This window comes from Peromyscus leucopus, chromosome 22 (assembly GCF_004664715.2).
Source record: "Peromyscus leucopus breed LL Stock chromosome 22, UCI_PerLeu_2.1, whole genome shotgun sequence".
In the NCBI taxonomy this organism is placed as follows: Eukaryota; Metazoa; Chordata; class Mammalia; order Rodentia; family Cricetidae; genus Peromyscus; species Peromyscus leucopus.
The window spans coordinates 5,250,822-5,275,841 of record NC_051081.1 but is presented as its reverse complement, the minus strand read 5'-3'; the positions used below and the strand labels follow the sequence as shown (position 1 = coordinate 5,275,841).

Genomic DNA, 25,020 nt, shown 5'->3' with positions numbered 1-25,020 from the left:
TTTGAGAGACTCAAGGACAGAAGATTCCCAATATATAGTTACACTATTCCCACATATAGAGACTGCCCCCTCACTTCTAATCGCTCTACAATTTTAAACTTTGCTTTCAAAATTGCAGGAATTAGTTCAGTCTAGGACTCATCTTTCTTTATTGGTCATGTTCATGCACATATGATGCTTCCAGGTCCCATCCAAGATGGGAATCATATGGCTGACTCTCTAACAAAAGTAATAGCCTACTCCACAGAAGCTGCTTTAAAAAGTCATGCCTTACACCATCAAAATGCCAAGGCGCTCTGTTTTCAATTTCAAATTCCCCTAGAATCTGCCAGATCCATTGTGTGTAATTGTATTTGTCCGACTAATACAAACTCTCTCCCAATGGGGGTTAATCCACGAGGCCTACGACCTTGTGATTTATGGCAAATGGATGTAACCCATACTCCTTCATATGGAAAATGGGCATTTGCCCACGTATGTGTAGCCACCTATGCTCTATACTAAATATGAAGTAATTAAGTAAAAATACTTTGATCCTGTAGGGTTTAGTTGACTAAAATATTTACATTGATGGGCCTTTTCTACAGAATAGGTGTTTAAGAGATTGCAGATTTCTAGTACATTTTTTTAAAAATCAAACTTTCTTTTTACAAAAGTGAAAATCATAGTACGTTTTCCACAGCTGGCCTGATATATGGTTGTCCCTGAAACTGACAGATTGTCTTTGTCCTTTCTCAGTCTCATAGCAAACCTGACCAGTGCCCCAGAAATGAGTCCTGAACTCCCAAGAAGCTGGACAGAGTTGAGGTCTGACTCATTAGGCAGCTGGTCCCAGCAAAGGTTCTAGATACCACAGTTGTCTCTCTGGGTGGGATAGTGGGAGTTCCTCACCCTACTCTGCAGGCTGCCATGCTACAAAGGGCTTGGGGGTAGGGTTGGAATTGCCTGACCTGACAGTTACTCTGGCCCTACTGGGTAACACCTGAGTTCAGGGACTTTCTCCTGAGATTGCAGGACCCGCGGAAGCTTCCATCACTGAGTCAGCCCGGATTTCCTGTAGTCAGCGTTTCAGGTGCTGGTGACACAGGCCTAGGAGCATAACAGGGATGGGAAAGGAGCAAAATGTCATTTCATCTGCCCAGAAATATCATTTCACCTGCCCAGAAAGGTCCCTGAGCAGCTCACTTGCACAGTCCACAGGAAGGGGTGGCCTGCCCTGGGGTCTGACATAAGAATATGGAGGTTCTAAGAAATAAAAAAAGGAAAGGACATGACTGCTACTAGGTATGGAGGAGAATGTCTTTTTAGATAAAAGGCAGAGTGCAGGGAGAGGCAAGGACGTTTGGGAGAGTCCAGAGCAGACATGAGTGTGATCAGTGTGAGAAGAGGAGCTAGGGAAGAGGAGAGACAGATCAGGAGAGACAGATCAGGTAGAGGGGGAAAAAGCCAGGTTACCAAGATGGCTGGATTATGGTGGTAAGGGCAGCCTAGTCTCTGGGCTTGAGAAGTTCAGGGCAGTGGGCAGGGCTTGCCAGTCATAACCTGTAACTGGTAGGGGCTGAGGGATGCAGGGAGAATCTGGCAACAATGTCTTGCTTGGATATGTTAATTAGGCGCCTCAGCCATTTGTCCCCGGTTTGAGACCTAACACCCCGTGTCCAGGACGAAGAAGTGCCTACTGACTGCAGGAAAGGTGCAGGGACGACCTTGCAGTCCAGTTCCAAGTTTTGCAGCAAAGCCAATCTCAGCCTGTCTGGGACAGGTCTGTGCTGTGTCCCTCCGGTACTCTGTCCCTAGGGGAGCTGTTCTTGTCACTCAGGACACACTAGCCAATCAGGGCCTCCGAGTCAGAATAGGGTGGGCATTTCCGGTCCACCATTCTTCTGGCTCGGCGGTTCCAGAGCTGAGGGAGACTCTCTTGTTCCGTGTGCTGCGCTGTGACCGTCTGCTGGGAGCTGTGAAGAGAGCGGGGCGAGCTCGGAATCCGCCATGGTGAGCGAGGGGCCGCCGTCCCCACGCAGGGAGGAGTCGAGGGAGCTGGTGTGGGTCCCGGGGCTGTGGGAACCGGCGGAGGCGGCGGCCCGCGAGGTCTGAGTTCCCTGCTGTTCCTGCAACTCCGAAGTCCTGCAGCCTCTGAGTAACTTCCATATGCGGCGGCTGCGGCTGCGGCTGTGGCTACACAGAACACAGGGATGTGGGTCTTGTGGCTGGATATTTCCTTATTGTGACATCAGCAAGCTGTGCTCACGCATGCGCCACTTGCGTTACTGCTGGTGGAAGGCAGGTTGTTAACTCACAGAGCCCTGGTCACACTAGTGTCTTCTAGAAGTTCTGCACTTGGCACTGAACATTCAGGTGTAGGACCGGTCTGCAGTTAATTCTGTGCAGGGTGTAAAGTCTGTGTCATTAATATATTTGCATGTAGATGCCAGGGTGGTCCAGTCACTTGTGTCAGTAAGATCAGGCATGCTGAGTTTCCTGGCCTGGTGAGTCAAATTGACTCTATATTAATTGTATCTTTATAAGTTTTCTCTTATGTTCTATTGATATCTATTCTTTGTGAAACAGCACATAGTGTTTTCTAGGCCGCCTAGTGCTGCATAGTGAGAGGCCATCTCAAAAAACCTTAAAGAAAGATAAGTCTGTGTACCTTTTTGTCTGTTTTATTTATTTATTTATTTTTTGAGTCAAGCTTTTTTGCCTGGTATAGGTTATGGAATTAATCTTGAATTCCCTGCAAAAGCAGCATGTTCTCTTAACAGCTGAGCCGTCTCTCCAACCAAAAATCCAAGTATTAAATCTCTGTAATTTTAAAACCACAGGTTTACTTTTTCAAACATTTAAAAGTTGAATCTTTTATCAATATAAAAGCATTCAAAAAATTATGAGGATCTATATGCGAAAAAATAAATTAACATGATACACTATTAATCTTCAAAAATTACATTCAAGAGACTTGTCTCCCTAGAGCAAAGACCCTTGACAACTCTGCTCCATATGTGTGTGTGTGTGTGTGTGTGTGTGTAACATTTACATAAACTATTATAAGCTGATGGGTTAATAAAATAATTACTTCTAGATCTCAAGTAAATGTATGGTGTTCATTGCATGCTTTTTTAGCTTTCATTTGCTTTTTCTTTTCTTTTTTTATTATTATTTTTTTCATTTATTATCGTACCAACCAGTTTCCCATCCCTCCTATCCTCCCGTTCCCACCTCCCTTCTACTCTCCCCCCAACCACTCCTCCTCTGTCTCCATGCAGAAAGGGGCAGGCCTCTATGGGAGTGAACAAAACATGGCACCTCAAATTAAGGCAGGACCAAGTTCCTCCCCCTGCATCAATGTTGGGCAAGGCAACTCAGCATCAGGAATGGCTCCCAAAGCCAGCTCAAGCACCAGGGACGGGTCCTAATCCCACTGCTAGGAACTCCACAAACAGACCAAGCTATACGCTATCACACATATGCAGAGGGCCTAGGTTGGTCCCATGCAGCTTTCCTAGCTGCCTATCCAGAGTCAAGGAGCTCCCAGGAGCACAGGTCAGCTGGCTCTGTGGGTTCTTCCATCTAGACCTTCACACACACACACACACACACACACACACACACACACACACACACCTCATAATTTCCTTCCTCTCTCTCTTCCACAGGACTCCTGGAGCTCTGCTCAGTGATTGGCTCTCGATCTCTGAATTTGCGTCCATCAGTTACTGGTTAAAGGCTCTCTGAAGACAATTAAGATAGTCACCAATCTTGTTACAGGAGAAGACCAGTTCAGGCACCATATTCACTGTTGCTAGGAGTCTTAGCTGGGGTCATCTTTGTGGATTCCTGGGAGATTACCTGGCATGAGATTTCTCCCTAATCCCAAAATGCCCCCCATCAAGAAATCTCTTTCATTATTCTCCCCATTTATCTCACCCCTAACCTACCTCATGTTCCCATACCTCCTCCCCTTTTAGTTTACCCAGAAAATGTCTTCTGTTTCCCCCTCCCAGGGAAATCCATGCATCTCTCTTTGGGCCCTCTTTGTTACCTAGCTGTTTTGGGGCTATGGATTGTAACCTGGTTATCCCTTTACTTTACAGCTAGTATCCACTTTTGAGTGAGTACATAGCCTGTTTTTGTTCTGCATTTGGGTTACCTCACTCAGGATGATTTTTTTTTTCTAGTTCCATCCATTTGCCTGCAAGTTTCATGCTGTCATTTTATTTTACTGCTGAGTAATGCTCCATTGTGTAAATGTACTACATTTTCTTTATTCATTCTTTGGTTGTTTCCAGGACTATTAATACAGCTATGAACATGTATTGAGTGTCCTTTGGGTATATGCCCAAGATTGGTATACCTTTGTCATGAAGTAGATTGATTCCCAGTTTTCAGAGAAACTGCCATACCAATTTCCATAGTGGCTGTATATGTTTGCACTACTACCAGCAGTGAAGAAATTTTCCCCTTACTCCACATTCTCTCCAAAAGAGGCTGTCACTAGTGGTTTTGGTCTTAGCCATTTTGACAGATTTAAGATGGTATCTTAGAATCATTTTTATTTGCTTAAGTATATTGAATTATTCTTTAAGTATATCTTGGCCATTTGAGTCTTCTGTTGATAATTCTCTGTTTAAGTCTGTACCTCCTTTTTCTTTGGATTATTTGGTATTTTGTTGTCTAGTTTCTTGAGTTCTTTCTATATTATTCAGATCAGCCCTCTGTTTGGTATGGGGTTGGTGAATTTTTTTCCCCCATTTTGTAGGTTGACATTTTGTCTTATTGACAGTATTCTTTGCCTTACAGAAGCTTCTCAGTTTCATGAGGTCCCATCTATTAATTGTTGCTCTCAGTGTCTGTGCTACTGGTGTTATATTCAGGAAGTTGTCTCCTCTGCCAATGCGTTCAAGACTGGTTCCCACTTTCTTTTCTGTCAGCTTCAGTGTAATTGGATTTATGTTGAGGTCTTTGATCCACTTGGAATTCAGTTTTGTGCAGGCAATAGATTTATTTGCATTCTTCTACATGTTGACATCCTGTAGATGTATCCAACCGTCTTATTAAATAAGAAACACAGAACCAATGCAAAGAAGAAAGCCAAGAGGTCAGAGCTAAGAGCTAAAACCTTACCCTTCCTCCTGCGGTGGTCCTACCTATCAGAAAGAGACTTACTTCCTGTGTTAAAGTCTTTATAAAGACTTTCGTTTCTGCCTTCTCATTGGTTGTAAACCCAACAACTTGACTGCCTCATCACTGCCTATCTGTACAGACCTCCCGGTTTTCTATGGTTGGTAGTGAGATTAAAGGCGTGTGTCTCCAATGCTCGCTGTATCCCTGAAAGCACAGAGATCTACCTAGCTCTTCCTACCAAGTGCTGGGATTAAAGGCGTGCACCACCACTGCCCAGCTTTCCTATGGCTTGCTAATAGCTCTGACCCCCGGGCAACTTTATTTATTAACATAAAAATAACAATTTAGTACAAAATAAAATGTCACCATATTTCCCCTTTTCTATTTTAATAAAAAGAAAAAAGGAAAAAGCTTATAACTAACATGAGAAAAACTATATACAAAAGTACAATAACTATATACAATATATACAAGTAATAAATACCTAAACAATGTATAGTCCATTTGTATTTGACAAATCAGAGAAAATAATTCCATTATCTATCTTATTTTGGTAAGTCCAAAATGTATCTAATTCACTTTTTTTTTTGTTTTTTTTTTGGTTTTTCGAGACAGGGTTTCTCTGTGTAGCTTTGCGCCTTTCCTGGAGCTCACTTGGTAGCCCAGGCTGGCCTCGAACTCACAGAGATCCGCCTGGCTCTGCCTCCCGAGTGCTAGGATTAAAGGCGTGCGCCACCACCGCCCGGCTCTAATTCACTTTCTATCCTAATTAATCTTCAACTATAACTAACTAATCTTCAACTCCCTCAGAGACCCAAGAAGGAAATAATATTAGCTAACAAAAATAAAAACAGGAAGTACATGCAAGCAACTTCCAAAAATTTGTGAGTTGACAGAAACAGCCAGCTGCCTGGACAGTCATCTGAGGTTTCTCAACAGTGTTGGTGCATCATCTTCAGCCTATAGGCTTAGCATATCTGACAGACTCATTTGTGAAATAGGATGTACACAAGGTCAACAGTTCAACCTCACATTGGGTGAGAGCAGTCCATGTACCAGAAACACCTGAATTCCACTAGTGTCCTGTCATGATTCAGGATTTTAAATTCTGGAAATTGTTGACAGTTTTTAAATTCAGCTGTTCATTCTTCTTGGCTGTGTATATATGGCTTCATCTCAGCATCCCCTTCTTCTCCACATCCCTCTATTAAATGCCAGTCTACTATTGAGAGGTGTGAGCTTAGTTACTCTTCAAGAATAACTGTTTCAGCTGCTGTTCCATTGCACATCAGAAGCCATCGGCCCACTGCCTGTTCGGTTGCCTTAGAAGAAAAGGGCACTGTACCTTTTCCGGATTGCAAAGGCCACTTCAGGGATGGTACCATATTGTCCTGGCCTCAGAAGATGCCTTTTGATAAAGCCAAAACCACACTTATTTTGGCAAGAATCGGTAGTCCTTTGTTTCGTGTCCTGTCCATTTTGTCCTGTTGTCAGCAGTTGATTCAAGGATACTTTGTTGTCCAGTGGCTGACTTTTGCCACAATGAAAGTTAACTCCATATGCAGTTTTTTCAATCCCCATATTTTCTCTGAAGTAGATTGGTACTGCCAGGAGCCGATATGTCTCATAGTCATAACAAAAAAGAAAAAAATTTCCAAGTTATTAAAACATTTTAAATGCCATATTCTGTAGATCTCCGAAGGGTTTGAAGATGACCTGTCTATCTAAAATATATCTGTTCAATCTTGAAAACATACCTAATGTGACTACAAGTTCTATTATAATGTTTAACTACTAACTTTCATTTCTTTATATCCTAATAGTTGGCAATAATAACATTCAAGGATCAGAAAATTGCATTACATTGTTAAATGAACGGTATAAGTACAATTAGAAATATACATATAGCATGTTCTAACAATATCAATTTCAATATATATAATTTGTATACAATATAAAACAATCCAATCCAATGTAAATTATTTAAAACTAGTAATTGTCTTTTTTTCTTTCTTTTTTTAAACAAGGACCTTAAATCTAATCTCATTTGCTTAGCCCTTTTCCTAATCCTTGACAACAACTTGTAACCAATCCCCCTAAACAATGAAAATTACCCCAGACCCAAAACCCATTAAAAGACCCCCCCCCAAAAAAAAGCCCACCTACCCCACTCTCCACCTCTTTGGGAATGTGGGCATTGTATTCTTAAAATTGCTTCCTGCTGGGTATGGGCGAAGGTATCTTTATCCTGGAAAGAAAAAATTTAGGATAATTGTCAAATTCTAGGAAAGGTAACTATATCCTTCGTTATCCAGTCTGTGTATAATGCCAAAGTTCAGGGTTTATCTCAAGTTCTTATTCAAGTAGTCTTTGAGACTGGATCATCTCAGCTAGCCCTCTCAAATTTGCTCTGAGCACTTTGTAGTTCAAAGCTGATCTGTAGATGATGTTTGTCAGCTTAGTGATGTTATTATTGTCCATGTGGAATTGTTGTTGTTGTGGGGCCCCATCTTCTTCCTGGAGACTTCAGTTGATGTTAGGCCTGGTCATGAATACCTGCAGAAAACTGATAAACTCAAACACGAAGACATATATATGCAGCTAACTGAAGCCTTTTTTCTTTCTAGAATTAGTTAGTACTTTATATGACCATTCATATCTTAACAAAGTTTAAAATGTATATACATATATCTATATATATATTAATCTTGTAAATTTTGATATAAAATTCATACTTTAAGAAAAGTTCAAAGAATCAGAATAGAATCAAAGAGTTGAGATTAGTAATAGAATAGTCCCTTAATTAATTTGGCTTTTCTCCTGTCCCATAGCAGAAGATGGCTCTTTTCTTCTGGCATGATACAGGGAGTTTGCATTTTCCTTTTAACAACATGCTTGAGTTTAAAGAATGAGAGAGCCAACATCCAGTTATGTCAGCACCATTTACTGAAGATGCTTTCTTTTTTCCATTATATAATTTTGGCTTTTTTTTCAAAATCAGGTGTTCACAGCTGTGTGGATTTACCTCAGGGTCTTCAATTCCATTGACCCACGTGTCTGTTTTTATGCCAATACCATGCTGTTTTATTATTATAACTCTATAGTAGACATTGAAGTCAGAGATGGTGATACCTTCAGAAGTTCCTTTATTATACAGGATTGCATTAGCTATCCTGGGTTTTTTGTTTATCCATATGAAGTTGGGTATTGTTTTTTTGAAGTCTATGAAGAATTGTGTTGGGATTTTGATTGGGATTGCATTGAATCTGTAGATTGCTTTTGGTAAGATTGCCATTTTTGCTATGTTCATTCTACCAATGCATGAGCATGGAAGTTCTTTCCATTTTTTGATATCTTCTTTACTTTCTTTCTTCAAAGACTAAAAGTTCTTGTCATACAGGTCTTTCACTTGTTAGATTAGAGTTACCCCTTAAATTTTATGTGTGACTATTGCAAGGGATGTTGTTTCTCTGATTTCTTTATCAGCCAGTTTATCATTTGTATATAGAAGGGCCACTGATTTTTTTAACTTAATCTTGAAACCAGCCACATTACTGAAGGTGTTTATCTGCTGTAGTAGTTTCCTAGTAGAATTTTATGTATACTATCATATCATCTGCAAATAGCAAAAGTTTTAGTTCTTCTCTTCCAATTTGTATCCATTTGATCTCCTTTTGTTGTCTTATTGCTCTAACTAGAACTTCAAATATAATAGTCAATAGATATGGAGAGAGTGGACAGCCTTGTCTTATTTGTAATTTTTATGGAATCGCTCTCTCCATTTAATTTGATGTTGGTTATCAGCTTGCTGTATATTGCTTTTATTATGTTTAGGAATGTTCCTTGTATTCCTGATCTCTCCAAGACCTTTATTGTGAAGGGATGTTGGACCTTGTCAAAGGCTTTTTTAGCATCTAATGAGATGATCGTGTGGCTCTTTCATTTCAATCTATTTATATGGTGGATTACACTAACAGATTTTCATCTCTGCATCTCTGAGATGAAGCTTACTTGATCATGATGGATGATTTTTTTTATATGTTCTTGAACTCAGTTAGCCAGTATTTTATTGAGTATGTTTGCATCAATGTTCATGAGGGAGATTGGTCTGTAATTCTCTTTCTTTGTTGCATCTTTGTGTGGTTTGGGTATCAGGGTAACTGTAGCCTCATAAAAAGAGTTTGGTAATGTTTCTTCTTTTCTATTGTGTGAAACAATTTGACTATTGGTATTAGCTGTTCTTTGAAATACTGGTAGCATTCTGCACTGGAACTATCTGTTCCTGGGCTTTTGTGGTTGGGAGACTTTTAATGATTACTTCCATTTCCTTAGGGGCTATAGGTCTATTTAGATTGTTTATCTGGTCTTGATTTAATTTTGGTATGTTATACGTATCCAGAAAATTGTCTATTTCTTTTTTTGAATTTTGTGGAGTCCAGGTATTTTAAGTATGACTTAAATATGCTCTGGATTTTCTCAGTGTCTGTTATGTCCCCATTTTCATTTCTAATTTTGTTATTTGGATATTTTCTCTCTTTTAATTAGTTTGGATAAAGGGTTTGTCTATCTTGTTGATTTTCTCAAAGAACCAACTTTCTTTCATTGATCTTTGTACTGTTCTCTTTGTTTCTGTTTTTATTGATTTCAGCCCAGGGTTTGATTATTTCCTCCCATCTACTTCTCTTGGGTGAATTTGCTTCTTTTTGTTCTAGATCTTTCAGGTGTGCTGTTAAGTCACCAGTGTGAGATCTCTCCAAATTGTTATGTAGGCACTTAGTACTATAAACTTTGCTCTTAGTACTGCTTTTATTGTGTCTCATAAGTTTGGATATGATGTGGATTCAGTTTCATTGACTTCTAGGAAGTCTTTAATTTCTTTCTTTATTTCTTCCTTGACCCAGTGGTAATTCAGTTAAGAGTTGTTCAGTTTCCATGAGTTTGAAATTTGTCTCTAGTTTGTGTTGTTGTTGATCTCTAACTTTAATCCAGGGTGATCCGATATGATACAGGGGTTTATTACAATTATATTCTTTTGTGTTTGGGTGAGATGTTTTTTAGTTGTCTGTTAAGTCCATTTGAGTCATAGCAAATTCCCTTGTTTTTTTTGTTAAGTTTCTTTCTGGCAGACCTGTCCATTGCTGAGAAGTGGGGTGTGTAAGTCTTCCACTATTAATGTGTGAGGTTTGTTGTGTGATTTAAACTTATAGTAATGTGGATCCCCTTGTGTTTTGGGGCATAGATATTCAGAATTAAGACTTCATCTTGATGGATTTTTCCTTTGATGAATATTCAGTGTCCTCCATTTCTTTGCATTAATTTTAGTTTGAAGTCTATTTTGTTAGCTATTAGGTTGCTTCTTAGGTCCATTTGATTGGAAAATCTTTTCCCAATCCTTGTTCTGAGTTAATGTCTGCCTTTGAAGTTGAGTTGAGTTTCTTGTGAGCAGTAGAAGGATGGGTCCTGTTTTCATATCCATTCTGTTAGCCTGTGTATTTTTATGGGTGAATTGAGTCCATTTATGTTTAGAGATATTAATCTCTAGTGATTGTTATCTCCTGTTATTTTTTGGGTTTAGTGTTGGTGTTGTTGTTGGTGGTGGTGGTATTGCGTGCATGCATGCATTGGCACATATTTATCCCTGTGTGTGTTTCTTTCTTTGGGTTTTGCTGGTATGCAATTATCTATTCCCTGTGTTTTTGTGGGTGCAGCTAATTTCCTTGGGTTGGAATTTTCCTACTACTTTCTATAGAGCTGGATTTAATGATAGGTATTGTTTAAATCTTGTTCTGTCATGAAATACCTTGTTTTCTCCATCTATGGTGATGGAAAGTTTTACTTGGTATGGTAGTCTGGGTTTGCATGCATGGTCTCTTCCCATCTGCAAAATGTCTGTCCAGGACTTTCTGGCTTTTAGAATCTCCATTGAAAAATAGGATGCAATTCTGATAGGTTTGCCTTTATATGTTACTTGACCTTTACCTTTTTCCATTGCAGCTTTTAATATTCTTTCTTTATTCTATATGTTTAGTGTTTTGATTATTATGTGGCAAGGGGATTTTTTTTTTTTTTTTGGTCGAGCCTGTTTTGCATTCTTTCAGCTTCTTGTACCTTTATAGGCATGTCCTTCTTGAAGTTGGAAAAGTTTTCTTCTAAGATTTTTCTTGAATATGTTTTCTGTGCCGGTGAGCTAGGATTCTTCTTTTTCTTCTATCCCTATTATTCTTAGGTTTGGTCTTTTCATGGTGTCCCAGATTTCCAGGGTGTTTTGTGTTAGGAATTTATTGGATTTAACATTTACTTTGACTGAAGAATCTATTTCTCCTAGGGAATCTTCAACACCTGAAATTCTCTTTTCCATTCCATCTCTTGTATTCTGTTGGTGATGATTGCGTCTGTAGTTCCTGTTCACGTACCCAGATTTTCCATTTCCAGAATTTGCTTAGTTTGTGTTTTCTTTATTGCTTCAATTTCAATATTCATGTCTTGATCCATTTCATTTACCTCTTTGGTTTACTTTCTTGTCTTTCTTTAAGGGATTTATTGATTTCTTTTAATTTTTTTGTTTTTTTTTCCCTCCATTTCCTTAAGAGAATTTTCATTTCCTCCTTAAGGTACTCTATCATCTTTAAAAAGTTATTTTTTAGGTCATTTTCTTGTGCTTCTGTTGTGTTGGAATGTTCAGGTCTTGCTGTTTTAGGATCTCTGTGTTCTGGTAGTGTCATATTGCCCTTTCTGTTGTTGAATATATTCTTAAACTGGCATTAACTCATCTGTTCTTCCACTGGCGTGGGTTGTGCCTGTGCTTATGAGTCTGCTGGGGTTGCAGGTGAGGACTGGCCACTGAGACGATGAACAGGTTTATGGGTTTGGGTGGTGGAGTGGGTCTTGGGGGGACTGAATCCAGTGGGTTGTGGTGATGGTGATACAGCCTGGAAGCAGGTTTCTCACCTGCCTACTGGCTGGTTGAGACAGCACCAGAGGAGTGGAGTTCCACCAGATTTGGGGGCAGGGCCCAACTGCCTTGCTGATGCTGAGATGGAAGGGGGAGAGATACGGGATGTGCCTTGGGGTTTAGGGTCTGGTTGGTGGAGCAGTTCAGCTGAGGAGGCCAGTCACTAACCTGTTCTTCCATCTTGCATAGGTTGGGCCTAGCCTATGTTGTCTACTGGGGTTGTAGGGGACGGCTGGCCATGGGAGGATGAACAAGTGCATGGGTTTGGGCGGTAGAGTGGATCTTGGGGGAACAGAATCTAACCTGCTTGGTGGCTGCTGGAGCCTGCCTCATGATTCTTTTTAACATGATCTGGAGCGTTCACCATAGGTTTTATTTCAATTTCTGTTAATCAATCTTTGTGTGTTTTATTGTGCATGCCTGCATGAATGTATATGCTTGCCAGCTTCTCTCTGACACAAGAAGAAGGGTCAGATCTGTTGGAGCTGTAAGCTTGTGATATAACCATCCTGGGTGTTGGGAACCAGGCTCAGGTCCTCTGCAAAGTAGCATAGTCTTGACAGCTGACTTTTCTCCGCAGGCACTGCAGATTTCTGACGCTGATGAGCCAGTACCCTTGGAAGATGGTTTTTACTTAACTTTATTTTTTTAATGACATAAACCTGGCAGTCAAAAAGTACTCACTCAATGATATTTGATAAGCTTAAAAAAAGCAAAGGTCACTATAGAATTCTCGTCATAACTGTCATGGCTATCTTCATGTTCATAAGTAAGATGATGCAAATAAACAGGAGCTTATGCTTTGAAATTACCAGATGCTCAGTGTGCTGGAATGTGAAGATACTTGGCCCCAGCAGGGTAAACTCGGAAGGGAAAGGCATCTTTAGCCACTGATCACCTTCTGCATTCTAGTCTTTTTATCAATTGTATACAATTGTAAACAGTTGTAACAAAGGTACCATTTGCAACTCTGACCCATCCATGAGCTGTCAGTCATTGTCTCGCGTACATAAGTCAGAATATATTTAAAAAGTGTTAAAATTATTATAGCAAAAACAAGTATAACAATTGCCAGAATACAAAACTTATCCAAATGATTCATAGGGTTAAATGAAGGTATGGTGTTTGCAAGGCATTCCATGACATCCATTCCAGACACGTCAGCTAGCTTAACTGAAAAGATTTCCTTAATTTCTTGTTGTAAATCATAAGTCATTTGAGAGCCATTAGGGTGACTCAACAATGGCATTTTAACTTTATCCCAATCATACTTGCTTTCATTAAATTTAATACAGTAGGTAAAATACAATTAAATGTTAACATTACCAACACATTTTAACAGAATCTGTCCCCTTTAAGTCTCTAACTGATCTCCTAAAAGTAACACAGCTCGCATCAAGTCTGCTGTTTCACTAACACTGTCACCATCTGTTTAATTCTGCTGAGCCCAAAGTTTTGTAGAAATCTGATGCCAGTCACCAACAAATTCAGCAATTTAAGTTTCTTTATGAAGGACTACCCAGGCTGTTGCAACAGTAGCAGTCAATGAAATAATTCCCATTGATGAGTTTTGGATCCATGGTTATTGGATATCCTCTGCCGCCAGTATAAGAAGTCTGATCAGGCTAATTTAATAAATCCAGGTTTAATGAACAGAGCAAAGCAACTCCTGGGTGACTCTCGGGAGGGCAGGAGAGGACTCTCATGGCTAATTTAAAAGGAGGGAGCTTAAATACCCTGTAGGTGCTGGGTGATGATGTTTCTCCTACAAACTGGATTTGTGCCCAAGTATAATGCTTTAGGGTGGCATTGGGCCACTGGCAGCTTCAGAGGAGGAGCCTCCAGCTGCCAACTATGCATTACTGGTCTTTTGGTGGTTTTTATGAAAGGCCAGGGTGTGGATAGCCAGGAATGCAGGTTCCAGCCAGACATCCCGATCTTTTGGGGTATAGAGTCACCAGTTCAAATATGGGTACTTTCTGTTGGCATGGGACCATGTGGGAGGTATAGGTGAAGAAGCATCTGATTAACCACCACCTGAGACCTCAGGAATCCATTCTGGGAGGAAGAGAAGGCACATTGCTAGGAGAAAAAAAAAAGTTTATTACCACTGGCCGTATGAACAAGGCTAGCTGTGGGAAGAGTGAAGACTGCCAGAAAGAATGCAATGGAGATGGGCCCTGGTAATAGTGATGAAGTTCTTCAGACAGTTTGTGGAGTGACTCGATATTAGTTTCCACCAGACCAGATTTCTTGATACAGTAGCAGCACCCTTTCCCCAGGAACATGCAGGTGTCTTGCCTTGGCAAAGCATGGTCCCTCAGTGTCCTGCTTCTCCACAGTCTGGACAGGGTCTTGGCAGCAGTTGAGGTGAAAGGAAGTTTTTTTCTGCTCTATGACTGGATTTGCTACATTTAATGCAAGTGCCCAAGGGAAGTTCTTTTACAACCATCCATCTTTTTAGAGAAAATAGGTGTGCTGCCAGGAGCTGGCATGTCTCTCACTGAGGGCCAGCTCATCAAACATTGTAAGGGAGAACAGGCATGTTCTAGGTATGAAGCACCCAGCCTCTGCATCTCTGACTCCCACATAGTAGGAAATGTAAGGATGGAACATTTATGCAGTTTAGAGTGGGATAGTAGACAGGAACACACAAAGAGAATGCATCTGTTGTGGCTAGAATCCCACCATAGCCAGACCAAATGCCAGGAGAGCTTAGAGAGTAAAAAGGCAAAGTGGGTACTTTTTTGTGGGCCCTTTCAAAGTATACCACTAAGAAAACATGCCAGGGACAACAGAGTTAGCGTAAGAGGTTTATTGGGGGATGGGGAGAATGAAAGAGTGAAAAACCATCTCACAGTGGATTCATGTGGTAAATATGGCTACCAGGTCTTAAGTAGCCTGCAGGCATGATCTTGAGCACCCTTAGGGGAAGAAATGACCCTTGGCTGGCTTTCTGAGAGGAGGATCTGCTGGTTGGTGGGCTTTTTGAAGGGGCGGGGTCTAGAATGGGAGTAGTGAGACCTGAGTGTAGAATGGGGCCCCAAGTAGGAGATCACCAACACTCATAATTATAGCAATAATCAGTCCAGTCGTCGGACATGTTCTTTTAACATTCTCTCTGGGAGCTCCTGGACTAGAATCAGCACACCTGAGTCTTACCATAGCCTCGAAAACTTCACTGGTAACCAGATTGCTGGCCTTGCTCTAAGAACATATATCTTTCAGAAGTAACATCCAATAACATGCTAACATTAATACAGGTATGGAGAGTAAAACATTCAAAATACAATACTATACTTACACTATATATTTATAAATAGTTATATTCTATAGTTGTATATAGTGATTCTATAGTTGTTAAGGTACCATTGTGTAGCTCTTTCAATAATGTATAAGGTAATGGTACACATGCTACTAAGGTGTGACTTTGATTCAATCTAAAAGATAAAGTATACTTACCATCATAAACATTTAACTTTCCAAAGTTTAAGAGGGTGTAAGGCACCTGGCAATTTCCACAAATTAGTCTGAACTGAATTGCCAAATTGTAACATGGACCCTGACATTCCACCTCCATGTCATTGTTGCTATTGTCATTGGATAGGTTACTTGATGGTAGAACTAGTTTCCACAATTCCATTCAAACTATACCTCTGTCATCTTAACTTTGAATGAGAATATTTTCCTCAAGGAAAGCCATAAAGGCTCCAATCAACGATATGTCAATGGGAGATATTAATAAGCACTCGAGGTTTCTCACCTTTACATTGTTGCTAATGTACCCAGTCAGAATCCTTGTTGGTAACCCACATCTTACAAGATGGTAGATTTATGAAACTAGCAGCATTAATCTCCTGTCCTCTAAAAGCAGATGCATGAAACATGTAAAATTTATCATGAAAATTCTGGGCAGTACTATGACTAACTAAAGATAGCCAAAATTGAAAAGTTATATTTAGGCGGTGAATCCCATTACCCATACAAATAGGAATTCCTTGCATCCTCACAGTATAGTTTGTAATCTTCTTACCCTCTTCCTCAGGTTTAGCAGCTCCTCTGTGGTCATAAGAACCAGGTAGCCAAGAGGATTCATTAACCACATCAGGAGTATCCATATTTTCCCAACTTATTCCTCTGTTAATTGGAGAATTGGGAAAATAGGCCCAGTAAGCATGATCAGTCCCTGTTACCTCAACGGTTACCACAGATTATGTAGCAAGGAACAAAGTTGTTGTAGCATTCAAAAGGTTTTTATAACTTTTGTCAACTTTGATGGTATTCATAACTTCTTGTATCTTATAGAAACATAAGCATAACCTCGGGCCTCATCATAACACCTTTCCCATTTTCCATATAGCTGTCAAGGCATCATTGTAGGACACAAGCCGACTTACTTAAGCAGTGTTTTTCTATGGTCCAATGCTTTTCAGCATCTGTTGTCCCTGTCTCATTAGCATTTAAAAAAATTTAGTTAGTAAAACATCATGTAATTTACTTCAGGGAGTCCTCATATCCCCCTTTTGTTTTATAAGAATCTCTTTTAGAGTGCAGTTAAATCTTTCAGTAGCAGATTGTCCTTCAGGATTATATGATATTCCTGTAATATATTTTATGTTATAATATGCAAAAAAATTGTTTCATTTCATTGGAAACATAAGCAGGAGCATTATCAGTTTTAGTTTGTATTGGTATACCCATTACAACCATTGTCTCGAATAAATGTGTAAATACAGAATCACCCTTTTCAGAACTTAAGTCAGATGCCCTTTGAAATCCAGAGCATGTATCAATAGTATGATGAACATATTTTAATTTTTTACATTCTGCTAAATGAAATACATCCATTTGCTAAATTTCATTTCTTTGAGCACCCTTAGGATTACTTCCTGCAGGTAAAGGAATTTGGTTATACAAAGAACAATTGGGACAGTTTTTTTTATAATCTCTTTAGCTTGTCACCAGGTTATGGAAATTTTATCCTTTAAGCCTTTACTATGAACATGATTTTTAAAATAAAATTCTGAACCTCTAATACATTTCCTATTAATAGTTGATCAATTTTTTCATTTCCTTTTGCTAATGGCCCAGGCAATCCAGTATGAGACCAAATATGGGTAATAATAAAGTGGGCAGTTCCTTTCTCAGATTGCCTGTTGTAGTTGTATAAATAATAAAGTTAATTTTGAATTATCAGGAATAAGTTCAGCAGTTTCAATATGTAATACAACCCCTTCTGCATATTGAGAATTACTGTGGGATGTCTTTCTGTACACTGTGAATATATGTTGCTCTGAGTGATTGATAAAGCTGTTTGGACAATGGTGAGGCAGAATAAGGTTACTTTCAAACTGGAGAGAGACAAGAAAGGAGAGTGGAGAGATTCCAGCCAACTGCCCAAGGAGCAACAAGATACCAGCAAACCGGTAAACCATGGCCATTTGGCAACATACAGATTAGTAGAAATGAATTGTTATAACAGCTACCTAACAAGAAGCCTGATCCATAGGCCATACAGTTTGTAAATAATGTGAGCCTCTGTGTGTTTATTTGCGACCAAGGGGCTGCAGGACGTGGGTGAAAGACTTTAGTCCTGACTGTGGGGCTGGGTGGGACACAGGAAAACTTCTGACTACAGAGAATCAATAATTACATGAAGAGATTTATTAAAGTCTAATAAAACCATTAGAATGGCATACAAGTCTGATTTTTTAACTGAAGCGTATGGACTTTGAATTATTTTACTGATGTTTCCTGCTTTATAACCAGCCATTCCTAATTTACTTGGGTCAGCACAAAATGTAAGAGCTGAAGAAATAGGCACTCGACTCACCATGCTGGGAAGAACCCATTCAGTTATTTTTATGAACGGACTTCTTTTACTTTTGGGATATTTATTGTTAATATCTCCTAAATAATTACTACAGGATATTTGCCAGTCATCATTAACTACTCATAATTGCATAATTTCAACATAAGTATAAGGTACTACAATCTCAGCTGGATCCATTCCTCACAATTGATGAAGTCTTCTTTTTATAAATAATTAAGAAATATTTTCCCTACAGGTTTTTAACTTTTTACTCTGTTTATGAGCTAAAAATATCCATTCTAAAACACTATCTTCCCTTTGCATAATAAGCCCAGTAGGGGAATGGGTAGAAGGGAAAATTACCAAAATATACTCAGTTGTGAAATCTAATCCATCTATATAGGCACCCTGTATGTTTTGTCTTACTTGGGTCAGCTCCTTTTCTGCCTCAACTGTTAAATGCCTTGCACTATTTAAATCTGAGTCACCTTGCAAAATTTAAAACAAAGTACTTAATTCTTAAGTAGAAAATCCAATTTCTTTTTTGATTTCACAAGAAAACACATTCTAGAAAATGTCTTCAGTGTCAGAAGAAACTTTTTACATTCTTTTTTTTTTTGGGGGGGTTCGAGACAGGGTTTCTCTGTGTAGCTTTGACCTTTTCTGGAACTCGCTTTGGAGACCAGGCTGGCCTCGAACTCACAGAGATCCGCCTGCCTCTGCCTCCCGAGTGCTGGGATTAAAGGCATGTGCCACCTGACTAAACTGTACATTCTAACATTTTGGGTAGTATTACAGAATATAGGAATCTTTGTGGCTAGAATAAAGGCATTTTACATTGTGGGTTGAATGTGAGCCTATCATGGACTGTGTCAAAATGGTGGGTTGAATGAAAATATCTCCCAATTTTGAAGATATATTTGAGACTTTGTGTGAGGTTTCTGGTTTTCATTAGGATGCAAATGCTATCTCTAGGATCAGGGGCTTTCCATGAGTATGATAGTCTCTGGGGATGGGTGTTGAGTGTTTGTACTCCAACCACACTTGTCTACTTTCTGTAGTTGAAACTGAGCAGCCTTTCTCATGCAGCCACTCCATTTCCAACAAAACACACTCCATCCTTGAATAGCTTAAGGTAATATAGAAGCAAAAATATGACATTTTTCTGCCCTGATGTATTTATTTTATATTTTTGGCTACGAGAATTAGGTTTTAGTATATATGAAGCATTTGATCTTGTGCTGAGCTTTACCCACTTTTTAAATTTTAAACTTTAGCAGAAGGTATCATTTTCTTTCAGCAGAATGGCATGCATTCATGACATTAATACTGATCTCCTGAATCACTACAATGCAGATGTGTAACATATCTTTTTGCTTGTTTTAATATATTTTAATTTTTGAAATGTGTGCATGATTATTTTTCTTACATATATGCAGGTGTAACATTGTGGCTTGCGTTCACTGAAGTCAGAGAGCCCTGGATTCTCTTGAAATTGAGTTCTAAGTATTGGGAGCCACAAGTGAGTCCTAGGGATTGATGCAGGTCCTCTGCAAAAGTAAAAGTTGATCTTAACTGTTGATCCATATTTATATTCTACTGAGATTTTTTGTTTGTTTTCTTTTATTGTTTAACATCAGCCTTTCCTTCACAAAGTTTTTGAGAATCATTTTTATATGTCTGTCAGTAACTTTATAAAAATGCATTATTCCATAGGAATATATTAGCCTTAGAGATTAAATGAGGCATCCAGTTTTCTGAAAGCCAAATACATTTCTGGAATGTATGTTTAATTCATTGGTGGAATTTAGAGTAAACCCCTTGAGTTCAGTGTTTTTCTTTGTTTGACACAGGGTCTCATTATATAGCTCTGACTGTCCTAGAAATCTCTCCATAGACCAGGCTGGCCTGGAAATCACAGAGATTCACTTCTCTGCCTCCTGAGTTTGCACCACCATATCCATATTGTCCATCCTTTTTGATATCAGCAATTTTGAAACAAGTTTGCTGCTGTTTATTCAATACTATTGCTTTGTTTGAATGTCTCTCTATATATGTCAGCATTTCTCTTGCAATGCCAGATGTTGTTCAGAGGACTTAAACCTGAGAGTCATGGTCCTCTTTCTCCAATTCCCTCTAAAATGGTTTGCTGATTGCATTTGAAATTCTGTGATATGAAATAAATTTGTCAAGCACACATAATTATGTAAGTATATTCCCAGTGAAGTATAATTTTAGAGCATTCAGTCTTACCATTTCAGTTTCATATGTGTATGTGATTTTTAGGATACAGTGACCTATGAAGATGTGCAAGTGAACTTTAGTCTGGAAGAGTGGGCTTTGCTAGATCCTTCGCAGAAGAGTCTCTACAGAGATGTGATGCTGGAAACTTGTGATAACCTCATTGCTATAGGTAAGAATATGAGTTTTCCTTCAGTTTCTAACTTAAGGATACAAGCATTTCTAGGTATTTTTGTTTCACTGTGATTTCTACTGTGAAAGAAGAATCATGTGGTACATAAATTAGGCATGGTTCTAAGGTTCACTGAATATAACTCAAATTTTGCATGATTTCCAGTAATATATCATTCATTTCTGGTACTGTATTTTAGGCTACAAATGGGAAGACCAGAATATTGGAGAACATTGTCAAAGTTCTAGAAGACATGGAAGGTAATTTTCATGTACAAGGTGATACCTTTCATGTACAAGGTGATACAATGCCTCTGAAGAACTTTTAAAGTGCCCTGATATTTAATGAAAACCAACAGTATAAATAATTACAGCTTTGTGATGATTATTAAATTCTTATAATATCATGTACCTCAATTTCAGATAGCTAACCTGTGCTTGCAATGTGTTCCTGTAAAAGAGAAGACAAAGAAACAATGCCTTAACAAATGTCACCATATCAATCATAATTCCTTGAGATCCATGACTCCATTTAGTTTCATTCCATTTAACTAATGGAAAGGCATTCACATTGACTAGAGTATTAGTGTATGTCCAAAAACATTCATAAGCAAATTGTCCCTTAGCTTGTGTTACTCTTATACTTGTAGAGAGTTACCATAGTTTAGTTAAAAGGTCAGTTTATGAGATGCAAGAATGTTGTCATGGTGGAGAAACCTTAATTGTAGCTGGAGAGTTTCCTCTCTGGGTCCCACCAAACCCCGGCAGTCTGACAGCCCACTTATAAAATAAACACACAGATGCTTATATTATTTAAACTGTTTGACCTAATGGCTCAGGCTTCTAGCTATCTAGTTCTTATATCTTAAATTAATCCATTTCTATAAATCTATACCTTGCCACATGGCTCGTGGCTTACCGGCATCTTCACATGATGCTTGTCATGGCGGAGGCTGGTGTCCTCCTCCACCTTCCTGTTTTCTCAATTCTCCTCTCGTTTAGTCCCGCCTATACTTCCTGCCTGGCTACTGGACAATCTGTTTCATTTATTGACCAATCAGAGCAACACATTTGGCATACAGACCATCCCACAGCACTTAATCACTGTACTATATCTCTATGAGGAACAAAAAGTTAAACTGTGTGAATGCAGTGTGAAAACCCTTTGTTTGTTATTGTTCCTTTAACAGATATATCATCTGTCACTCTGGATATAAGCCATGTGAGCATAAGGGATCTGGAAAGAAGATAGGTACCTCTCTCTCACCCAGAAAAACCAAAAGATATGTAGTAGTTACTACTATGAGTAGACAGTGTGATTGTGAATCAAGTATAGAATTTATTGGATTTCCAGCATCCCTGGGAATACACCAATATTCTTACACTGAAGAAAAGGTTTATGAGTACAAGGAATTTGGAAATTCTTCTGTCTGTACTGGTTCATGTTGCACATGTAATATGATTCCCACTGTAGGAAAATGTTACAAATGCAATCAGTGTCATAAAGCTTGGGGTTCTTACAGTTCTCTTCAAAGAAGTGTAAAAACTCATATGGTAAAAGGAACTGATGAATGTAACTCATGTGCTAAAGGGTTAAACCATCACAGGTATCTTGAAACATGCAAAAGAACCCATAAAGAGGAGGAATCCTGTGAATGTAAACAACATGATAAAACATTTAGATCTGATTGCCCATTACAGTTACAGCAAGGGACACATTTGAAAATTAAACCCTATGAATATAATCGAACTGATAAAGCCTTTGCATGTCATACATACCTTCAATTACCTAGAACGAATACTATAATGAAACAGTATGAATATAAACAATGTGATAAAGCTTTTACATATCCCAGTATTCTTAAACAACATGAAAGAAGTGATACTGGAGAGAATTCCTGTGAATTTTATCAATGTGGTAGAGCATTTGCACAAAAAAGTCATCTCAGTCATGAAAGAACTCATACTGGAGAAAAACCCTATGAATGTAATCTGTGTGGTAAATCCTATACATGTAAAAATGCTTTTAACATTCATGAAAGAAGTCATAAAAGAAAGAAAACCCATGAATGCAATCAATGTGGTAAAGCTTTTATGCGTAAAAGTCATCTTCGCAGTCATGAAAGATGTCATACTGGAGAGAAACCCTATGAATGTAATCAATGTGGTAAAGTCTTTGCAAGTAAAAGTCATCTTCACAGTCATGAAAGAATTCATAGTGGAGAGAAACCCTATGAATGTAATCAATGTGGAAAAGCATTTGCGTGGAAAAGTCTTCTTCACAGACATGAAAGAATTCATACTGGAGAGAAACCCTATGACTGTAATCATTGTGGTAAAGCCTTTGCACGTAAAAGTGATCTTCAAAGTCATGAAAGAATTCATAATGGAGAGAAACCCTTTGAGTGTAATCAATGTGGTAAAACATTTGCACAGAAGAGTCATCTTTACTATCATGAAAGAAATCATACTGGAGAGAAACCCTATGAATGTAATCAATGTGGTAAAACATTTTCATGTAAAAGTCATCTTCACAGTCATGAAAAAATTCATAATGGAGAGAAACCCTATGAATGTAATCAATGCGGCAAAGCTTTTATACGTAAAAGTCATCTTCGCAGTCATGAAAGAATTCATGTGGGAGAGAAACCCTATAAATGTAATCAATGTGGTAAAACATTTGCAAGGAAAAGTGATCTTCACAGTCATGAAAGAATTCATAGTGGAGAGAAACCCTATGAATGCAATCAGTGTGCCAAAGCCTTCACACGTAAAAGTCATCTTCACAGTCATGAAAGAAGTCATACTGGAGAGAAACCCTATGAATGTAATCAATGTGGCAAAGCATTTGTACATAAAAGTTATCTTTATTATCATGAAAGAAAACATACTGGAGAGAAACTCTATGAATGTTATCAATGTGGTAAAGGATTTGCATGGAATAGTTCTCTTCATAGACATGAAAGAATTCATGTTGGAGAGAAACCCTATGAATCTAATTAATGTGGTAAAGCCTTTACACGTTAAAGTGACTTTCACAGTCATGAAAGAAGGCATACTAGAGAGAAATCCTATGAATGTAAACAATGTAGTAAAGCCTTTACATGTAAAATCATCTTCACAATCCTTAAAGAAGTCATATTGGAGAGAAAACTCTGAATGAAATCAATGTTGTAAAAGCATTTGCATAGAAAATTCATCGTCATAGCCATGAAAGAATTCATCCTGGAGAGAAACCATATGGATGTAATCAATGTGGTAAAGAATTTGCTGTGAAAAACTTCTTCACGATCATAAAAGAATCATACTGGAGAGAAAGGCTGTGAACATAATGTTGTAAAGCATTCACTTATAGCAGTCATCTTCAACTCACGAAAGAATTAATGGTGGAGATCACCTATGAATGTATTCAATGTGGTATAGCCTTTATATAATATTTCAGTGTTCTTAAACAACATGAAAGAAATCACACAGGAGAGAAGGTCTATTAATGTGGTAGAACATTCATATATAAAGTCATCTTCACAGGCATGAAAGAATACATCTTTTCTAGATTTTCGTAGAGAAAAATCCCTTGAACGTTATAAATCAGGTAAAGCTTTGAACACCAGGTGCAGAATACATCATTTTGGAGATGCCAGTACCATGTGGTGTCCACCAAGACCATCAGCAGTAGTAAAGTGGAACCAGTAAGGGCCTAGAAATTATGTGTACTGAAGAGCACAGAGCCAAAGAAGTGACGCAAGCCCTTTGGAGAATCCCTGAAGATTCTGCGTGGTTCCCAGTCACTAGAGGTTGAGTTAATTTATACAGTCAGACTTTGTTTTTGCTTTTTTCAGGTTTTGACTGCCTTGCTTCTTCCTCTTGCATAGAGACAGTATTTAATTTAATTTTGATTTTTCCATGAGCCATATTTGAAAGGCTTAGAATTTTTAAACAGATTTTCAATTTTAGTTAGATTGCTTGTTTTTAAAAAGAAACTTAATTTCTATGAATTTATAAAGATTGTGGAACTTTTATTAAAGTTATCTATGTTTCTAATGAAGTATATTGTGAATGAATGAGAAAGGAAAGGTTGTGGCATAATAGTGCCATGTTTGTGTGTCAAGTTGAAAAGTGGTCAGTTACACTGGCTAGTCCTATGTCAACTTCACAAACAAGCTACAGTTATCAAAAAAGGGAACTCAATTGAGAAAACTCTATAAGATCTGACTCTAAGGCATATTCTTTATTAATGATTGATGGGGAGATATCCTAGGTTGTATACGAAAGCAGGCTGAGCAAGCCATGGGGTTAAGAAGCCACCCTGCATGGCATCTGGATCATCTCCAAGTTCCTGCCTCATTCAGGTTTCTATCCTGACTTCCTTCAGTGATAAAAAGCAACATGGAAGTTTAGGCCAAATAAACCCTTTTGTCCCCATTATGCTTTTTGGTCATGGTGTTTCATTGCCAAAATCCTATGGCATGTTATCAGAAAAATCCAAAATTAGGATTGTGGACAGATGGCTCAGCAATGAAACACTGGGTATTCTTCCAGAGGACACAGTTTCAATTCCCAGGATCAACATGGGAGTTTACAACTGTCTGTAGGCCTCTTTCAAGGTATACAACACCTTCACAGAGACTTAGATCCCAACAAAACACTGATGAATATAAAGTAAAAGTAAATTATGTTTAAAAGAATATATCACATTATGGAACTTTCCCTAACATAATCTGGA

General features: G+C 38.5%; 1 protein-coding gene across 1 annotated transcript; it reads left to right on the top strand.

Moving 5' to 3' along the window:
• Window positions 1-1,866: 1,866 nt before the first annotated feature.
• On the top strand, window positions 1,867-23,398 carry LOC114687848 (zinc finger protein 883-like). The gene is made up of 4 exons (XM_028862485.2): window positions 1,867-1,992; window positions 20,172-20,298; window positions 20,498-20,558; window positions 21,488-23,398. Exons 1-4 carry the CDS (start codon window positions 1,990-1,992, stop codon window positions 23,298-23,300), a joined length of 2,004 nt encoding a protein of 667 aa, XP_028718318.1. The 5' UTR covers window positions 1,867-1,989; the 3' UTR covers window positions 23,301-23,398.
• Window positions 23,399-25,020: the final 1,622 nt, after the last annotated feature.

Bases quoted from the DNA above. Each gene is read 5' to 3' on its own strand.
- LOC114687848 (XM_028862485.2), top strand. The intron at 20,299-20,497 runs GTAAGAATATGA...ACTGTATTTTAG, and splicing joins TGATAACCTCATTGCTATAG to GCTACAAATGGGAAGACCAG. The intron at 20,559-21,487 runs GTAATTTTCATG...TTCCTTTAACAG, and splicing joins AGTTCTAGAAGACATGGAAG to ATATATCATCTGTCACTCTG.